The sequence below is a fragment of the Bactrocera dorsalis genome, chromosome 5 (assembly GCF_023373825.1).
Source record: "Bactrocera dorsalis isolate Fly_Bdor chromosome 5, ASM2337382v1, whole genome shotgun sequence".
Lineage (NCBI taxonomy): Eukaryota > Metazoa > Arthropoda > Insecta > Diptera > Tephritidae > Bactrocera > Bactrocera dorsalis.
The window spans coordinates 17,976,297-17,998,383 of NC_064307.1; the positions used below are offsets into that span (position 1 = coordinate 17,976,297).

General features: G+C 36.2%; 1 protein-coding gene across 6 annotated transcripts in view; it reads left to right on the top strand.

Annotated features, from left to right (window-relative positions):
- LOC105233520 (protein still life, isoforms C/SIF type 2) overlaps positions 1-22,087 on the top strand; it is a 326,314-nt gene that overhangs the window by 95,170 nt on the left and 209,057 nt on the right. For all 6 annotated transcript variants that reach the window (XM_049457987.1, XM_049457988.1, XM_049457989.1 and 3 more), the window contains exons 3-5: positions 5,530-5,675; positions 6,162-6,441; positions 16,234-16,365. In XM_049457987.1, coding sequence (XP_049313944.1) covers positions 5,530-5,675; positions 6,162-6,441; positions 16,234-16,365 — 558 coding nt within the window. The remainder of the gene's footprint in view (positions 1-5,529; positions 5,676-6,161; positions 6,442-16,233; positions 16,366-22,087) is intronic.

Sequence of the window (22,087 nt, forward strand, 5' to 3'; positions counted from 1 at the left end):
TGCTTTATGCTTTTTTATGTTTTTTTTTTATTGTTTTTGCTTTACTTTTTTTGCCAACTTTGGAACTCATTACGAGACTTCAAAACGCTCACAGAAGTGCGATCACATTTCCAGGTACCACACGTACTACCTTCCCCCCTACCGAGCGCACTACCTTTCCGCCCCACGAATAGCCAAAACTTTGCCATAACATAAGCCTAACTCAAAGGCTTTATAGTTGTTGTCGTTATTGTTGTTGTTCTTATGTAATAGTTATGTGCCAGCGCAAGTAGCTTGGCACAGGAAGCGCTGGTGGTAAAGGCGCTGACTGACAGCAGCGGCAAGGTAGGAGGCGGGGTTGGCGTTGGTAGTAAACTAGCGGAAACGGAAGTTGGAGCACATGAAAAGGATTTCTGCTCGTTACTCGAATTCGCAACGAAATCAGCAACTGGAACGGGAAAACCAGCGGGAGGGAGGGTTGGCAGAGGTGGAGTGAATATATAAAGGTAAATGTCAGGTGTGTTATATTTGTATGTGTGCCTGTGACGGCCGTTAACTGCCTGCCTGCCAACCCGACTCACTCGCTCTCTCCCTCTCCTTATCTGTTTGTCAGCTGCCGCTGTTTGCTGCGTCGCTGCACGCGCACACTATTTTCGTAACAATTGCAATTACACCGGTAACAATGACATTTGCGCAAAGTTGATGACTTGAGAGAAATTGCAAAAGGGTGCGGAAGCACCGCGCGCGCGAAGCGCTGTCGTCAGGCAAGTTATAAGGAATAAAAGCATATAAAATGGCGACTTCACGCACAGCAATCGTGTTGAAAGGTTTGCTGAAGTCAGCTCTCTGCACAAAGGAGCTCTGCCAACAACAACAACAACAACAACAACCGCTTGGCGGCATGATGACAGCAGACACTCAAGGAGCGCTGCAGTGAGTGGGAGTACGCGTAAGGCAGCTGTTGTGCTGCGGCGGGGGGAGGGTGGTTGACGCGAACGCAGCACCTGATTATGAAAAGTTAAATGCAATCAACTCGTCTCAACTCAGCTCAAACTGAACTTGACTCATGTTGGCAGTCGGCTCAGCATTAATGGGCGCAGCCAGCGAGCTAAAGTTCGAAAATGGCTATAAAGTTAAATTAAATTTGATTTGCCGTGAGCAGCGCGCAAACTTTGACACTCTGCTTTACGGCCAGTGCAAATTCGCAAATTTTCATGCGTCTACTTTTATTTTGTAGAAGATGGAAGGGATGTATATTCGTTATTTGCAAGCGATATGTTTTATGAGCAATTCGCTGTATTTCTGCTTTTTAAATTGCCAGACATAACGCTATGAAAACAAGTGGCGTCAAAATCAGACAGCGAACAAGCCAAATTAAACTGTTTAAGTCAGCGAGTGAAGCATACCTTTAGGAGCGGAGAAAATTTTTGTATTCATTGGATGGTTAAGATGACTTTCTGGTGCTTGAGAATTATTGTGTTGTTGTTTTTAACATTAGAATTTAATGCAGTTGCGTCTTATATGTGATTACTAGATTTCGCAAGGAAGAACCGTTATATGGTTGTAGTGTGTACTCGTAATATGCATTCATCCGCCTCTATGTCTAGACACCGCTTCTTGGTCCCAAAAATATTTGTATGAACCAAGTTGCAGCCGACTATCTAAGCTTTTTTTACGGCAGGGTTCTGATAAAAATATAACCGTTATATGGCGCACGGGTTAAGTTTTCAACATACCATGCCCATTTTCGGACACAGTAAAGTGATGAAAAAAAATGTGTTTAGAAACTGAATTTCAGTCCAATAACGATATATATGTATATATTTGTCAGTACTTAAAAAGAAATAAAACAAAAAAGCAGTTACAAGGAAGGTGGGCGTAATTCTCATCAGACCATGCCCATTTTTGGACACATTAATAAGGTTTACAATATCTGTTGTAACACTGAATTTCATTCCAATAATTTAAAAACTGTAATTACTAGCACCTAAAAATTAAAACCGTTATATGGGCGGTAGGCGTAAATTTCAACCGATCGTGCCCATTTTTGGACACGACGATGTTAAGGTAAAAATACTCGAGGGATTTAAATTTCACAAGATTTGAAAAGATTAATCAATCGAATCTCTTGGTCCAAAAAACTATGTTGCTATAAATGACTGTTGGTTTTCAATAGTTTAGAACTACTTTACGGAATCGTAAATCGATTATTCAAAGTGTCATAAAAATCAGATAATAAGCAAGTCATTTACGTATACTGTGGCAAGTGGGCGTAATTCTCAGCAGACCACGCCTATTCTTTGAGCACATTAGAAGAGTACCTAAAAATTATTGTGTCACTTAATTTCGGGCTGATAACTTAAAATTTGTGAGTGCCAGCATCTAAAAATGAAACCCGTTATATGGGAGGTAGGCTTAAATTTCAACCGACCGTGCCCATATTTGGAGATGACAATGTTCTGATAAAAATACTCGAGGGATTCAAATTTCAACTGAATAAGTGAGTATTTTGTTATAATTGGTTAAAAATTCAAAAAAAAAAAAAATCGATGTCGATATGACTGGTCAGTCTACAGCAGGTGAAATCAATTTCTAGAAACCGCGACGCAATTGTCTAAACAAGACAATATTTGTTGATAGGAGCTCCTTGAAAGGGTTCCTTCTTGTCCTAATACCTGTTCAATCAATAAAGTGTTGAAAAATCACACTTGCAAAGAAATAATCTATTACATAATAGTCATGTGTAATTTACCCAATCCTTTTAAAGCATTTTTCATTTGAACTTTTACACTTAATTCCTAAAGCAAATAAAAACAACACCAACAAAAAACTTAATGTCAACATTAGAAAGGTCTACTTTATTTGCAGCTCAATGCTCAATTGTCCTAAGCTAGCAAAAGTCATAAAAAATTCACACACAAAGAAAATCCACTTGAAAAAGAAACGAAAGTTGCAGTTGATGAAATACGAATGAGTAGCTGGTGATTTCAACTTTTTATTAGCAAAAAATACAAAATAAAAAAAATAAAAAAACAACAAATTACGTCAGCGTTGTTAGTCAGTTTTTTCACTACTTCTAAATACTCACACACACACGCCTGCAAGCTCAAAAGCTACTTCACGCACTCGCTCTTTCTATGCCGCGACTCACATGCGTGCGCTATGGCGTATACGTAACCCAACACTGAGTAGCTGCCTGGTTGAGTGGGCGTTAAGCCTTTGCATGCACATATCCGACTGCATGAGCTAATGAAAATTTCGAAATGTTATACCAACAACGCGTTGAAAGTTAACTCATAGCGCTTTTTGTTGTTATTGCAGCTCAACTAATTTCACCTCATATTGCATTCGTCGTCTGCTCGCCATGATCGCCATAGCACTGTGCAGCATAATTAAATTCAATTTATCACCCATCTGTTTTATAATTAGTGAATTTTACTGCGCAACCACAAGCATCAATAAATGTCACTGACGTTTTGTTAGTCTGATATCACTCGTTTTTATTGCATACTCATTTGGTTATGTAAATAAACTGCTGGTGAAAATGGCATGCGAGAGTATTTAATGCAATTACAGTTTTAATGTGGCTTTATTCATGTTTATTGAATTAATTAATATTTCTAAAACTAATAACTTTCTGTTTATGATTTTTTATTAAATTAATTTCAATAGAATTGAATTTAAATATATGCTGCTGTGTGTATATTTGGAAGTCAGAAAACGCTTTTTTGGGATGTTTTTTTTTCAAAAGACGTTTAATTTAATAAATAAATGAAAATAATGCAAATTTACGAAATTTAATGCAGTTTAAGAATCGGTGACCTATTTTGAAATATTTTTGATAGCGCTGATCGCGTAGTTGATCTCTACCAGGACATTCGAAAAATTATTGCCTAACAACGAAGAAGATTTTTCCTTAAAATTATATCTACTGCGGAAACCCCCAAAAAAATGTTATTACTATGATGAATTCCTAGTCAAAATTTAGATTTTTGACAGTATGGCAACTTTCCTCAAATTTTTATTTTTTTTGTAAAAAAATTGTATCCTTCTATCATTATCTGACAAATATATACACGAAGTTAGTTATATAGAAATTCTCCCACAGCGAGCTTAATTTACGCTGGCTGCGCCATTTTCATGCAATATTTTTTTCAATGAAATTACTTAAGTCCGTTATGCCTCTTGTGGATATCCTTAAAAGTTTACATGTCTGTTGTGTTCCAAGATTTGTGCACTGTGTTAATGATAGAACTGAACATTTACAGAGAAAGCAGAAACCCGTTTCCGTATTCTCTTCTGCGGCAAATATTTTCGTAAAGCCAATTTTTAACGCATGCCCTCCAAAGGCCAGCGCCCCGTTATACATATTTGCCGTAAGTCTGTACACATTTACTATTTTTACACTTACTTGGGTCTATTCCTGTCATATTTGAGCCATATATGGCCATATACGCTTTGTCTTGCAAATTGTTATTTAGTTCCATCTGCTATGAGCTATTAATTAAGGCTCTATTTTTCTCCAACGGGAGATATATTGAGATTGAGTCCGTCTTGGTTTCGCCAAAAGAGGCTCTAGTTTTTGAGAACCCATCTACCTTTTCGTTCCCGAAATTGTTTCTGTGACAGGTAACCCAAATTATGGAGTAGTGGAGTGGACCTTTGAAAGAGCTAACAGCTTTCCTGCAGTTACTGGCGATGCTGGAACCAAGCTGTGGTACCGACAAAGCCAATAAGGCGGACTGGCTATGAGTTTATATAGTTTCTTTCAGCATCCTCCCATGGTTATTCAATAGAACTCCACAGATTTTATACTTAGTACTTCTACATGCAAGTTCCTGGCTGAATTTGGTAGGCGTATAGAAAGAAAGGTATTAAGATCATATGACCATAGATCACATTCAGTTTGATAAATTTGATTTCAACCCTTAAGTAGTATGCCGTAATGGACAGAAAAATTGTTGTACTACTGAGTGAGGGAAGATTAAATTCTTATATATTTGTTCTACTCATAAAAAGCATCAACATTTGTAGAGTTCTTTCCATAGTCTCACTGATTGTGGAAAGAACTATCTTTGATATCATCAACACCATTTTCGCTGTATATACGATTGTTTTCCCTCCTTCTCCATTGAAGGAATCTTCCATTTAGCTTCTCTTTTTCTTCTTCTTTACTGGCGTAGACACCACTTACGCAATTATAGCCGAGTTAACAACAGCGCTCCAGTCGTTTCTTCATTCCTCTACGTCAATTGATATTCCAAGCGAAGCCAGGTTCTTCTCCTCTTGGTCCTTCCAACCTTAAAAGCGAGGAAAAGAAACCGCCTTGAAAAGTCAGTTTCGGTTATCGGATAAATCTTTCGCCTCTTACTAAATATATCCAAAAAGAATTGTGTGAAATTTTCAGACCAATCAGTTAATCCCTTTTTGGAGAAATTTTCCTTATTTTGAAGCATTACGAAAAGGAACAAAATTCTTATTTATTCGAAATTCTTTTATTACTGCTCAACAGATCCATTCATTTCTGTATTTTTGTTTTTCATTTAACAGATATCTGATGATGATCGAATGAGCTTAACTACAGCCGTATCTGATGAAGATGATGGCGAAAGTGTCATGGCGTCACCATATAAAGCAAAGGCAACTGGAACTGCTGCTTCCTCATTCAACTGTACTGGTGCTGTACGCAAAGCCGGGTGAGTAATATGCTAAATACAAGTATGATTAAAATGTGGAAGAAACGCATAAAAAGAAAGGTTAAATAAATATAGTATAACAGTAAGAAGATTTAAAAATATTTTGTTTAACAAAACTAAAACTTGTTTTATGCAACAAATTATTGTAATTAGGGTATGTGTCTTCGCTTAACTACTTTGTTGAATGAGTGTTCTAAACCCAAATTCAGACTAATGATTCACTTCTCGCTATAAAAGCAGTCACACACAAATAAATATGATTGGCAGATACTAAAAAAATGTTCCAACTAATAATAAAATCAATAATATCATTTAACATAATTACGCTTAGCTTAGAAAATAGTCTTCCCTCATTTTGCTTCCGCCTGAATGTATACTAGTCAATTTTACAATAATTTAAAACCAAAAAATACATTTCACTTTAATAATATCCACATTTAAAATTAAGTCTCTAAATGTAAATGTAAATTTTTTTGTAAATTTCAGTTTCTTATCGGTGAAAAAATGGCTACTCCGCAAAAAGCATCAAATCGAATTGGCACGCAAACGAGGCTGGAAAGGCTATTGGGTTTGCCTCAAAGGCACCACACTACTCTTCTATCCGTGCGATTCACGTGAGGGTCGTAGCGTTGAAGCGGCACCAAAGCATTTAATTATTGTTGATGGTGCGATTATGCAACCAATACCGGAGCATCCCAAACGTGATTATATATTCTGTTTGAGTACAGCATTCGGTGATGCGTATCTATTCCAGGCGCCATGTCAGGTGAGTGCATTAAAAGGGAGTGAATACATGCATACACATACCTATACATACATGAATATATACATAAGTGTGTATATATCAACGAGCATACTTGCTTCTATCCGTAGACAGCATACAAACCTACAACTGTGCAGAAGGAAACCCAATAAATAAGACACGCGTCGAGCAGTATTATCCATTAGAGATATTGCTTTCACTATCAGTATTATCAATGGCTGTGCTATCATCTAGCTCAATCAGTCATATACTCTTGCATCTATACATATGCGTTGCTGTATTAAAGCTGTTTGAGCAAGATATAAAACTTAAAGTAAATGAAATCAAATAGTGTAGCTCTGGCTTGTGGTGTTAGGTAGATTACGCTGTAGTCTTGCTAAAAGAAAATACATCAAATTTTCTTTTACTGAAGTAATTGATACGGCGTATTTCACACACTCGTTTAGGAATATTTCGGTTTCTTTATTCTCTTTTATATTTGCACGAAAGTTTAGTTTTTTAAGTCATACTATCCTATTGTTATCCACTCAAACAGAATAGTTGTAAATAAACAATAAATAAAGGAAAGCAGAACAACGTTGCCTACCTTTAGGATCAATACGGTAGAGAAATCATACTTTAGCAAAGTCGCACACCACATATTCCTAATTTATTGACTAAAAACTGAGGTTGTTCTAAAATAATGCTGTATTAGGTGATTCTTTAAAAAAATTATAGAGACCAGATATTTCTCCATGGTATTTTCATTCAGTAGCCTCCTTATAAACGGGCCATTTATACCCCTTTTCGAGATATTTCCAAAATATTTTTTCGGAGGCCTAAAACCGTACCTTAGAATGTCCCTCAGTCAAAGATATATATATTTCTTGAAGAATTTTCATGTATGTTCACGAAGCAGTCTATTATGGCTTACTTTGATCTATTTCTATTTTTCTACAAATGATTTTTAAAACATTTCTGGCAATCCAAAAAACCTGAACCATACAAAAAAAGGGTGGAAGACGGATAGAGAAAAACACGGGTAAACGGAATTCTCTTAGTGCAGACTCCAGACGATTTTCATTGTAAACATGCATTGAAACTTTTTGACAACTTGATTAATCTATCATGCTCTGCAAAGAGCCATCTAAGACTAAGCTAAATTGGTTCACTTGTAAAAAAAAAAAACATATGAAAAATATAAAGAATTTTATGTGAATCTTTGGATTCCCTAGATACCATAGCTCATCTCTAGAAGGACCAACAAAACTCGATAAAACAAAATATTTATTATTATTCCAGATGAATACAAGAGAGGTTAATGAATACTTTACCTCGATATTAATGGCATGGAGTCATTTCGTGATAAGACTCAATGCCATTTGCCGAGTTAGCAAGGAAAAGCACCCTACCAGTAGAATAGGAACGGGTCAGGTCATACTACTGCTGGATAGCTCAGCAGGTTCGTGCGCTGTCGCAAGATCCGTTTGGCCTAAGATCGATCATAAGAAATCCAGTGAGCACTTGGCCATCATTTAGGATGGTTCTCTTTTCTCTTGTTGTTGAAGTCCCTGACGGCGTCCGCGGAGCTGGTGAGAATAGTGATTATACGCCAAAGCTGTATTGGATACAGGAGTTTTATTTTTATGATCTCACAAAGGACTGCATATCGTAGTTTGTTATACAACGAGCTGTTACATTCAGGATAAGGAGGAGCTTAAGTGTATGATTGACTTTATTACGATGATGTGGAGAGGGAAGGATATTTAGGAAGCAGGAGGCTTTTAGAGTTAAGAAGGGTTAGGAATAAATGACGAAACCATTGTGATAATAGCCGTAACGGTTGAGGGACTTACGAGTACATTCAAGATGTCAGATTTGTGAAAGAAAACCCCGACTTCAGATTCTGTTTGAGTTCGGGCTTCGTGATTACTGGCCATCGCCCTTTGAACGCATTCTTGCATAGCATAAATCTATAGGAAACATCTGAAAGTGTGTGTAGGCACGCTATGACGATTGGGTACATGTTATTGCAGAATGTCCAATGTACTTGGATAGGAGGAACCTTGGGGGAATACAAATAGACGGCTAGAAGTCAGCTGTATGATCTCCAACAGTCGGAATGGCGAAAGGTTTTCGGATAAGTTATTTAGGCGGCGAAGACAATTGGCTGAAATGTAAGGTTAGGTAAAGTGTGATTTGTGGGTGCGTGGAATGAGCATGAGTATGGGATCTAACCCCTGTTCACCAGTACAGAGCAGTAAGGAAGCGCAAATGGTAGTAGTTTTTGCTACAAGGTCTGACCGGAGACTTAATTCTGGTACCACGGGGAGAAGAAGACCTTGGAGTTCGCTCCAACCTGTTCAGGCGGACTGGCGCCTCGGAGAGTTTCGTGGTGGTTGTGGTTTAATACCCAAATGCGGGCAAAGTCTTTTGATCACTCAATGTGGAGTTGCATTGCAACCGGGTACCGGACCCAAAGTACGACAGAGGTTTTAGACGGACCTCGAACCCTACCAACATGGTGAGTGTGTCCATTCTACACTGTGCGGTAAGGCTGTCGTTAGGCTCTAATCTCTTCTAGATATGCCACTCTACTTTTCACTAATTCGTGCGTATCTAAAATAAAATTTATAAAATAAGTTCACACAAACTTTATTCTCTACACAAATCTGCGTCACAAAAATATTAAAAAATTACCAAATTTAAAGTAAAATTTTCGGCAAGCGGCGCAAGTGCACACTTTCAAAGCGCTCCATTCTCAATTCAGTTGCATAGTGTTATTTAATATGGATATCTCTATTCTTTGCGCCAATATTTGCCAGCATTTTAGTTTCGGAGTCACGAGCGGCACGTACTTGCCTAACTGCCTTATGACCCTGCGAACAAGTTCACCTACGAACAAGCGGCAAAAGCAGCAACAAATGCATACGCAGTGCGAGTAAACCGAAATCTCTACATGCCAGCAAAGTAGTGAAATCATCACATGACTTGAATTAAATTTCCATTACAGATTTGCGCACAAATAAAAATGAAATCAAATCAAATAAAAAAAATAAAAATAGAATAAAATAGAGAACAGAAAATAGTGAATATTTCATAATAGCAGGCAAGAAGCAAAGAAGTTGCAGAAGCCAAATCGAAAAATTCAAGCTAAATTTGAGCGCTTTCAGCGACGTTTATGCACCGAACATAGTCAAATCTGGTTCGTGCATTTTTTAGTATTTGCCAATATTGCGATTTTCTCCATTTACAAACGAATAATACATTTAAAGCATACACACGCAAATACTCGTACACACACAAATGCACTTGAAGCACACACACATACATGGACTTGTGTAAACATAAACACGTCGGTATTTTGATATGCATTTCGCTCTCGGCTGCGCTGCTTAGAGGCGTAGGTGAGCTTTAATATGCACAAACACACACATATATATGTATATTTGTGCATGTATAGGTAAATTTATTTATTCACAAATTTATTTGATTTCCAGCCGAGGCAAGGCAATAAACATTTATTTTAATAGAATTTCTATACATTTATACATTCATATGCAGAATAAAGCGTGAGTTCATATGAAACTTTAAAGCAATGTTAAAAAATATTTATTTTTCAACTATTAAAATTTCAATAGTTTACTCTCATCTAAATATTAGTTTGTATTTTGTGGCATAAATTGCTTCAAGCGTGTACATTGCAAACACAGTGCTACCATATTAAAAAGCTAAATATTTTTGTCTGATATTATTATTCTCTTTTGTTGTTTTGCTTAATATTAGTGTCGTTAGAAATATATTAGAAGGTTGCACCAGTATTTAAATGTTGAAATAATAAAATTTAAAAAGTCAAAAAAATACTTAGAAATTCATGCGGTTTTATAAGCGTGCAGTTTGGATTTTTTGTTGGAGGTTGCCACATATTTCAAAATTTTATACATGTTAATATTTCTTTTTAATTTTACGGCTCAATATTCGCGATGTGTGAAAGAGCTAAAATTAAATTTTAAAAGGTTGCCACTTGTTTGAATAATTTTGAATTAATAAAATTTTTAATAATAAAAAGCTCTGTTCGTGGTTACCATCTGTTTCAAAATTTTGTAGTTTTTATTATATTTTTGTTTAAATTTTTAATTCATGATGTGTAAAAGAGCTAAAATTAAATTTTAAAAGGTTGCCACTTGTTTGAAAAATTTTAAATAATAAAATGTTATAGATAAAAAAACCCTTAAAAACTTAACTATGCGGTCTTAAAATGCGCGCTAAATTTTTTTTGTGGAAGGTTGCCATCTATTTTAAATTAATATTTATTATTAACAATGTTTTATTAAATTTATTCTTAAATTTTTTATGATTCAATTTTTATATTGTTAAAATATAATAAAATATCCCGGAAAGTTGCCCCTGTATGACTAATTTTATAATTTTTGATTTACTGCAAAAATTTAGAATTTGTCTTAATAACAAAAAAATTAATAAAAAATTTCCACCTAGATTAAAATTTTTAAATAATTAAATCTAAAAGACCTAGAAAAGAGTAAATCGCTTTAAAAAAATGTGTAACTTAGATTTGTCGGTGGTTGCCATATATTTAAAAATTTTATAAATTTTACTATTATTTGTTTAATTTTACGGCTTAATATTCGTAATGTATGTAGAAAAGAGCAAAAATAAAATTTGGAAAGGTTGCCACCTATTTAAAAAAATTTAAATAATAAAACTTAAAATATAAAAAAGTTTTACAAATTTAACTAACCGATTTTAAAGAGCACGTTAATTTTTTTAGTGAAAGGTTGCCATCTGTTTTAAAAAAAGCTTATTATTGAAATTTTTTTATAAAATTTATTATTATTATTATTATTATTTATTATTAAATTCTTTATGGTTTCATTTTCATATTGTTTAAAATATAAAAAAATATATTGGAAAGTTGCCATTCGTTTGAAAATGTTGAAGTAACAGTTTTTTTTAATATATATTTTTAAAGGTATAAAATCTTCCATGCTTAAAATTTAGAAGTCTTTCGTGAAGCTAAAATTGTTTGGGAAAGGTTGCCACCTATTACCATTTTATTTTTTTTTATTATTTTATATTTTTGGTTTTTGTTGTACAGTTTAATGTTTTTATTGTTAAAAAAATGACGGTTGCCATCTGTTTTAAATATTTTAAATAATATAAAACGTCCATGGTAAAAATTTAGAACTATTTCACATGGCAAAAACTGTTGTGAAAGATTGCCACCTACTAATTTTTTTTTTTTTAATATTTTATAGTTTTTTGTTTTTATTCTAAAGCTTACCAATTTCATTGATTAAAAGAAATAAAAAAAGAAGGTTGCCACCTGTTTTAAATTTTTTCAAAATCTTAAAAAAATATTAAGTGTTAAAACGCTTATATTCATAAATTCTATTCAGTTGTTAATTTAATGATTTATTTCAATATTACTAAGCCAAACAGAGAAAAAGCTTACATTTGCGATAATTATTGTGAGAACTTGCGATAAGCTTGAGATATTTGAAGATAAGTAGAATTTCTTACTTTAAATCTAAACATTTCAAACAAGGCTCTCAAATTATCAAATTAATTGCTGTCATCCGCGAGTTGACATTTCGTCCATTTTCAGGTATTTTAATAAAAAATAAATTTTTATCGTCGTCGAAACAGGCACTTGGAGCCAGAGCTACGCTCATTCCCATCTTCCGTTCACCTGTTTTACGTCTCAACTACAAAAACTATTGTGTGCTTTATGGATTTCGGTTCATTTTTTAAAGCACCATTCTCTGGATTGTTGGGTAGTTTCATAGTCACATCCATAAGCGTACGTCTCGTCACCAGCAATGGAGCGCTTGAGGGACTTAGAATCCTCAGCTACGTAGTCAAGCATCTCTTTTACCAACTCTACTCTTCGTCGATACAAGTCTTTTGCTAAAGCTGTACAGTGATATATAGCACCGATCCATAAGCTGTTAAGGTCGTCTGCTATGTCTCTGATACCAGTATGATGGTTTCCAAGCACAGCTTCTTTCACTTTTTCAATATTATCGTTAGCAGAAGAGGAAGTTTTTGATGACTTCATGCAAATTTTTTATCCAATCATTTTTTGTCGTTTTTTATCAATTTAATCTGGCTTGAACTAAGTACTAGATCGGATTTATGCATTGTTATACATGGCTTCTTGAGTTTAGCCATCATCTTTCAAATGGATTATGTGGATAGAGCCTCAATTCTTCGTATTCTCTGTATAACCTTGCGTTGAATGCATAATTATCATTAATCTATGATCATATAATCGGTGTTCCGTTGGTCCAAAATATTTAAACCAAGCTCTGCGCCACACATGCCTGCAAATTACCGACGGCCTTAAAAGTAAGTCATGTTAAATTGCCAAAAAATTGCAACAACAACAGCGAGAGAAAAGCAAAATTAGAAGAAAACACTCTTCCGAAGTCTTTAGCATGCAGCGGAGTGCACAATGGAAATGCCCCGGGCAGTGCACATGAATTTTCGACTACTTAAAAGCACGGCTCCAAGCGTCTACATGGACATAGCGCCTGCCACACCGCACACACATGGACACAAGCAGCTTAAATGCAGCGAGTGGATATTCATTGCAGAATTTGTTTGTGGTGCCATTTTGAGTTGGTTTTTTTCTTGTTTTTCCGAGACTTCTCTCTGTATGAAGTGCGTTCAGCAAGGACATTTTAGAGGCGCTTAATAATGCACCGATGCACCAAAGCAGCGCTGTGAGCGCGATTGTGAGCAAGGATAAGTTGATATGCGTTCGAGTGTGGGTAAGTGTATGTGTGTGGGAGAGGATGTATGTGTTTGAGTTTGGTTGCGTGTATGTGATATTGTTCGTTTGTGTGTGTGTGATTTTGTTTGTTTGTGTATATAAGTTTGTTTGTGTATGTATGTGCTTGTGCAAGTTTACTGTCTGTAGGCGATGGCCACACTCATAATTAATGCTTACTGCGCAAGCAGTGTGAAAAGCTCGCTTTAAGCTTACAACACACACAGTCACACATACAACATACCGTGAGAATTAGAGTGCGGACGAGCATCTAATTGTGGCGTACAGCACACACACACACATACACATGTCATATTTGCCAGTGCCGATTATGCAGCGAGGTCCACATGCGTCCCGTAAGGCCGTGTTTATGATTTCTAAGGCGCCGTCATCGCTTCGGAGAGGTCATTTTTCAGTTGCGTGTAAAATTAAGTGGACGACCGCCGAGCGTTCCACCCACCGACCGCATGGCAACTCACTTTAAAATGCAGCGCGCACCTTAGAAGCAAACGCACACGTGACGCATACCAATACACATGTATTTGTGTGTTTGTGTGTGCGTTATGTAAATATCCTGAAACCATGTGCGCCTGTGTTGGGCATTGAAATGTAAGCGCATAAAATTGAACTAACAAAACCGAAAATGACCGCGAGCAATGAACTTCTATGCTACACACTCCCCGCCTGCCCGCCATTCTTACCAGCTGCCCTTTATGGAGGCGGTTTTTTGTCTTTGCTGCCGCCGGCAGCTATTCGCACAGCGCAAACAACTTTTCTATTCATTGCCTTGACATATGCGCGCTGATTTATACCGATTTAGCTGCTTGTAGGTTTACACCCATGTATGAATGTATGTGTATTTGTTAAATGTACGAGCGCTTATGCGCATTTGTTATTGTAGTTACATACCTGAGGGCCTCAATGCTGCATTGAGAATGTTTTAAAGTAGCAGTTGGCAAAAAAAATTCGAAAATCTACAAAATCGATGTTTTCTAATTAGGTTGCATGGCTTGAAAACGTTGCTTAGCAACGAAAATATTTGAAAAGTCTCAACTTTTCAGTCGAATTAGTCAGTTACATCCAACGCTATTTGCTATGACTTTTCTCTGACTAGAAGGAGAGTGCGACTGAATATGACGAAGTGAATTTTCTTGCTATTATGCTCCTGGTTTTTATTTGTCTTCAACATGTTTCCTCTTCTTTATTTGTTATAGACGAGTTTACAACAGCGCAAGAGTCGTTCTACCTTTTCGATGTAGCCAGGTCCTTCTCCACCTGCTCTTTCCAACAGAATGGAGGTCTTCCTTTACCTCTGATTCCCCCTGCGGGTCCTGCTTCGAATACTCCCAGAGCTGGAGTGTGAGTAGTAGATTGAAGAAGTCGTAAGATAGGCAATCGCCTTGTCTAAAACCTCTTTTGGTATCGAACGACTCGGAAAGGTTCTTCCCGAACCTGACGGAACTTTTGGTCTTGCTTGGTATTGTGGATTGGCTTTTGTCCGACTATATTCAATATATATACAAAGAAGCTGATTTATGCTCCTTATCAGCTCTTCACCGCCGTGTTTGAAAAGCTCGGCCGGCAATCCATTGGCCCCCGCCGCTTTGTTGTTCTAAAGACGGGTAGTTCTTCATGGTAGGGTAATGGCAATATAGTCATCGATTGGGGATTCGCCTTCACCATGGCGGAAAATAATTGGCTTGCATATAGTTGTGAATTTCAGATGTTTTTCTGGAAAACGCGCTCTTCTTTTTGATGAGTTCTTTTCGATAGTCTACCATTAATGGTTTTACCTGGTTTCAAAATCTCAAAATACATCCCACTTTTCTCTTTTCCACCTTGTCATCATGGTATTTCGCTTTTTCCGTTGATTTGGCTGTTTGGCCAGATCGTAAGATATAATTTTTTGCGTTTAGGTTGTTCTATTGGATCCACTTCTTATTACCAGTCACATTTTGTTGCCGAAAGGAATTCCTTTTGTAGAATTGAAGCAACATTTTTGAGATTAAAAATCGTCTTTCAACGTCGCTCGGCTTCAATTTGTGTGGCACCACATTTGCTTCCTTTTAAATGTATTCAATTGCCTTGAACCACTTCGGAATTGCTGCTTGAGTGACTCCCAAGGATGCGGCGAATTTGGAACAATATTCATCGATTAAGGCTTCCGGTTCCTCACAATCAAACTTTTTCGATCACCCCAGAACGTTATTTTTGTAACGGTTATTCTATCTCCGTTAGGGTGGTAAGGTTTAGATAAGTTTTGTCATCGAGGTCATCCAACAATAGGCCAAGGAAACGTCACCGGGACAGGGTCGGACCATAGAGGGAGGGGTATCAGATGTGTTGGGTTAGCTGGGTATGCAAAGCGGTGGTGAGGACTCGTTGCATTTACATATGTATGTGATGTGTCGGGATGGATTCTGGATAAATACCTCAGAACGTTCTTCATCTTCCAAGAAGAAAACAACCACTTTCAAACCGAACAACTCACTTGTAGCACGTTTGTTCAGTTAGAGCATGTTTACCTTAAACTTCCACCAACTACGATGACCTTTGACTGAGGATTTCTTCGTATTAAAGCATAAACAGCAATGGAGTTTTCATTCAAATATTCGTCAACATAATGATCTAGGGAATGAGTTTAACAGACATAAACACCACGTTTTTCTAATAGTCACGACTTTCTTTGAACTATTTTATCGGTTATTCTGCTTTCCACAAATCTCAACGCGAGCGTTTGCTGCTTTGAAATGAGTTGCTGAGTCCTATTCGTGTCCTTTAATATATTTTTACTGTAAAAGAGAATATTATATCGGCGGCATTCAGAGTATTTCTGTGTGTGATATAATCTAAAATCCCGATATATTATGAAAACACAATTCTTGAAAGAGTATATGACGGTTCTTTAGGAACTTTAGTGTCTATTCAGCCTTGACACATTTAAAAAGTGCTAACTCTATTAAACTTGATTAAAGTAAATTAAGCTAAATTTTATTATTGATATACATTATTTCCAATTCCAGGTTGAATTAGAAAACTGGGTAAACAGTATTCACAGCGCCTGCGCTGCGGCATTTGCACGACACCGTGGCAAAACTGGCACTTTACATTTGCTACAAGAAGAGATTTTCCGCTTGGAGAAAGCCATTGAATCGGTAAGTGATCAATATTGATTTTATATCAGAAAATTTAACCAAAAATGGAAGCTATGCTAAGTCAAAAGAGAAATTATTGTGTACATGCATACATGCTAAGAGCTACATACATATTAATAGCTAACTGGAATTCTATCCTTCTCCAAAAAGTTTAGTTATTTTTCAATGTTTTAAACATGAAATTAATTTCTCTCAAACATATTTGAGAGTATCTACAATATACTTGTGACAATACATTCTGCTACTACCTTCTCTTTTGTATGTATATAGTTGCCGTCCTAGTCCCTTTAATTTCTATTGACTTGACCTTGATTCTTTTCCTTCAAATTTGACTCTATTTTTGTAAAAAATAATTTTTTTAAGTAATTATAGAAGATTGACGGCAACTATAACTAAAACTTACTGAACTCGTATATTGGTCTCTTGTGCATAACTAATTTCCCGCATAGGTGTAGGTATGTTCACGTGATTCATTTCCCATTTCAGAATACCTTCGTTAGTAAGGGGTGAAGATCAGAGCCAGTTGTTACATACTCAAGTTATAAAGATATTTCGGAAGGTTAAACGAAATTACAGTCACTGCCGATTTAGAATGTTTGACTTTGAATATTTCTTTATAAATCTTTAAAGCTTTAATCTACTGCCGAAGAGAGTCTTTGATATGCTTTCCTTCGGATCATCATTTAATATAACTTTGCATTGCATTTCAAATTTTAAAAATCATTAAACAACTACCGCTTGAACTGAAGTGCTTTTAATGCTGCAAATTTCTGCAAAATTATGGACCGACATTAATTCCGTTATACAGCTGTCGCCTTGTCATAATCAACTTGCAGTTAAATGCACGAGAAACTCAAGCGTTGTAACGATATTAGTTAATACTCAGAACACTATTGTCAGTGGGTATCTATGGATATACATATTTACATATACTTGTATGCTATAGGAGAATATATACATATATATATAATATATACATTAGGGTGAGCCAAAAGCAAATGAAATGAATTCATAGGTTAAAAAGAACTTATATACAGAGATTTTATATTCACGAAGTTTTTTATAGAAATCACACTGAGATAGAGTTTTTTAAAATATTTTATGCTCTGCAAGAATCCACAATGTAGAAAATTTGTATAGTTTTATCCATATTTTTTACCCTAAACTGGCTATATTAAGTTTGCCATGGCACTTGGAACTCTCAGAAGGAAACATGGGATACCCAATAAAATACGTCTATAAAAGATCAGAAAATGTTGAAAGGGGTCGATATAGCCATGCCCATCTGTCTGTATGGAAGTGAACTAGTCTCTTAGTTTTGGAGATACCAAACTAAAATTTCGCATACGTAATTTTTTTCCAAAGAAGCTGCTCATTTGTCGGAATCATCCATATTGGACAGCTTTTGCTTATAGCTGTCATACAAAATGTCCCATCCAACTCAAGTCCTTGTATGAAAATCTTTTTGATTTGTTGAGATATCTTCGTGAAATTTGGTACACATTATTTTCGAAAGCAACGGTACAACCTCTGAAAAAATTGTTTAGAACAGACTACTATAGCGTATAGCTGTCATGCAAAGTGATCGAAGAAAATCAAGTTCTTATATGAAAACTTTTTTATTTGAGAAGGTATAGACACAAAATTTAGTATAAATGACTATCTCAGATATTGCCATAATCTCTGAAGATACGGTTTAAATTGGATGATTATAGCATAAAGCTGCCATACAAACAGATCGATGAAATTCATTATAAAGAATTTTGTATACCCTTTCGTGCAATTGAAATGCACCTGTGCAGGGTATAATAGCTTCGGTGCAGCCGAAATTATATTTTTTCAAGTTTTTTTCTGTATAAACTCATTAATTCTTTGATTGAGTTTTGACCCACCCTAATGCAAATATATACATAGCCAAAAGTTAGCAAATTAAAACGAAAGAGTTAAAATGAGCGCATAAAATAACGAGAGATCGCAAGAAAACCGACGGAACATAAAGCCAACGAATGCGCTTGCAGTAATACAGTTATCTGACAAGCTGCAACGAATGTCCAAAGCACTTGCTGACAGCGTAGCTCGTTTGCGTAATAACATGCACAGCTGTGGCAGAATTTATGAGCGTAATTTGCTGTCCACAAGCGTTCATGAACTTGGTTTAATCAGCAGTTAGACGAAAAAACAAGCATAGAGTCCGCTACAAAAACAACAAAGCTGTATTTTAAGTTGCTCTAGCTGCCTTGTTAGCGCCAAACACTTACAAGCTAAGCATAACATTGTTTTTTACTGTTATTGGCACAATCCAATTGGTCACACAATTGCCACTCACATGCACGCGCACACACGCACACAACGCTGCTTATGTATGTGTGTGTGTGCGTGTAAGTGCGTAAATTTGTTGCCAGTCATCATTTACATATTGTATTTGATTACCCAATGTGATTTGTGCCACCGACTGCCCGTTTGCCTTGCTCCCGTCTGCCGTACACATTTCTCCAGTTGCGCCACAAAGTATGCTACAAATTATTCCCAAGCTTGGTTGGTGCACAAAATCGTATTTTAAAATTACTACAGGGATTTCTATTTATAGTTTTGTTTTGCTGTTATATGTACTGTTGTTGTTGTATGTGTGTGCGTCATGCGTTTGCCCTCAGCGGATGACCGAAAGGCAACGTAAATTTTCTACCAAGAAAACAAATCACAAATTGCAATTACAAAGCTACACACACGAGCAACCAAATTGGCACATAAATAAACGTGCATACACATATGTATGTATATAAGCTCACACATATGATACATACATACATATATTCATACTTATTTACCCACTTCTCAGCCTTCGGACTCTAGCTTCACTCTCTCCAACTTTGCTTTCGACTTGAGTTACTTTTGCCGAGTTGAGTTTCATGTGCCGTCATGTGGTCACATGATAGAAATACAATAGACGTGCGTTTGTATGTGTGGCAGTGTGTGCGTTGATATTGTCCTTCTGTCGTCGCAGCATAACTGTCAATGTAAGATTTATATGTTTGTATGTGCAAAGCCATTGGTGCCGTCGAGTGACCCAATCAGTTGAGTTGCTCACATCACTCTGCCATTCACATGAATATTTGCCATGCAAGATTTATCGACCATAAATGCAATATGTATACGTGAGTGTGAAAAACTTAGAAACGCATAGAATTAGGCGACTAGTCGGCAAGTAGTCACCGAGTATGTCATTTCGGAACTAGTGCTATTAGACTCTCTTTTCTTTTGAATATAATATTTATAATAATTCGAGATTTCGAAGATCGCGCTGGTAGAAAAGCACCTTTGTAACGTCATCGGAGGAAATATGTATTTAGGTCAATATAGGACCTCCTCATGTTTCCTGAACTGAAGTCGCACCGTAGCCAATCCTGTCTAGATTGGAAAAAGCTCGGCAGGGATATAGCTGTGTTGGTAAAAACGCAAAAATATATTACTCCGAAAGACTCCGAATTATTTTTTTACAAGATGTGGTTGTATATACGGCTGCATTTTTGCTAAAATTTAAATATATGTTAGTCCGAAAGACTCCGAATTGTATTTTTCAAAGTGTGATAATAGTTGCAAATATATATTACATTTAAATTTATGCAAAACTTTAAAAGATACATATGTATGTATGTTACTCCGAAATATTCTGAACTGTTTTAAAAAAGCTCAATTGTGTTCGTAAACATATGTATGTATATGAGATAAGTTTTTTGTAAAACTGCAAATAAGTAACACTCCGAAAGACTCCGAAAAATATTTTTCAACCTATAATTGATGTTCAAATTTTTTAAATTTTTTTCCCAAAATTGCAAAATTAAAGATTTAACATTATTTTCTTTTTTTATCTTTTTACTTAGATCTTATTAATACCTGACAGCTATAATGCTACAACACAATCAAACACTAAGCTATACTTTTAACTAACATTGAATCTTGAAACAGCGAAGCTAACGAGTGTCAAACTTTCGCAAACCACTAACCCGTGTCATACTAACGAACAACTCTTTATTAGACCAAGCAGCTCCGGACACCAAAGCTACAAACTATGCATTCAAGCTAGCTGCTCGTATGTGGCATTTATGACTTTGTGCAATATTTATGCCGAGCCCAGAAAAAAAACCCATTTGTTTTCAATTTTATGCTAAGCCCATCGCCAATTCAGCTCTTTGCCATCTCAATCAGCACTCTTTGGGGACATTGTTTTATTTCTTTCATTTCTTGTTTTATTTTTTTCGTTTCATTTGCATCGCTATTAGCATTTCTTTTTCATGCGAACTTCGTAAAGTTGATTTTCGTATTTTTTTTTTTACTTTTTCGATTTTTTTTTTGCACAATTCTGCATTCATGGCAATACCGTGTGAAAATGCCGTCGGTGGTATGAAAAATTAAAACTTCCTGTGCATATGTGAATTGATTATTTAGTTGCTGCTGCCAGAAGCCAGCACCACCGGTGTGGTGTCACTTTTTCAACTTTCTCTTTGTTTCACTTTTCAAATTTGCATTTCGGTGCTCATATATTTGTCAACTTAACTATGGCTGTTATACAAAGGTTTCGGTAAGCCAATTTTAAATTTCATTTCTCAAATAAATTTAATGAAGGTGAGTTTAAATAAAATCCAATTACTGATCCGTTATATTTTTCACACATTTTACCGTAAATTGAATTCTCAAAAGGAATTTTTTGAAATAAAATTGGAAACAAAGAGTGGGAAGATAATGGAAGGAGCTCTAAAAGCAGGTTCTATTATTAGTGACGTAGACAGAAAGATAGGTAAATAAATGAGGATTGCACCGCCCTCTTCTAAGTCACAATGACTCACTTAGCCCCAGCAGCCAATTGGCCGGGCGTTCTGGAGTTTAAAGCTCCCAGTCGCAGAACCGATAATTTTATAAGAAGCCAAGCTCTTGTTATATAAATGCTTCTTGAGCTTACATTGGTCGGTGAAAAATGCGACAAGTAGCCTGAGTTGTCCTTTGAAAGGTTGATTACATATTTAAATCTGCTGTGATTGTAACCTCCCATTAGCAACTTGGAATGATGCATGGCAAGGAACCTGTTGTCAATAGCTCTTCTTGCCTACACTTTCATCCTTTCAGACTAGCTCTCCTTTATGATATGGGAACTAACCGTAATAAAAGGTTGAGTCATACCATGTAGGTGAATGCTGCGTAGCGGGCGAGTTCTTCAGCCAGTTCATTCCCTGCTATACCTTTGTGTTACGATTTGATACACTGTTGAGCCGTTCTATACATTCCTGCACCAATAGCGATTTGTTCTCGTATGTAGAAATCGCTTTTAGTAACTCTTGACTGTCGCTGATTATGACTATACGATACGTTGCGATTGCTGCGTTAGAGGTTTATCTCTACGCACCGATTTATAGCAAAGACCTTTGCTTGCAATATGCCCGGAAAACTTCCCATAGGTATGGATAGTTTGGTTCGTGGTCCTGCGAGTCCTGCAATCATTCTCTGCGACGTTTTCCATCCGTCGGTGTCCCACTTGATTGGACTATCTCTAAGCAGTAGTTCAAAAGCGGATTCATTCCATTTAGCCTTGCTGTTAAGTAAAACCTTGAACTTCCTAATGAAGTTTACTCTTTTGCTTTTGCTGTCACTTGAGAGAAGAGCCAATGATATTTCGCCTCATAAGTCATTCATACGCTGGAAAGAGACTACCTTACTGCCAAACCTTTCGGAT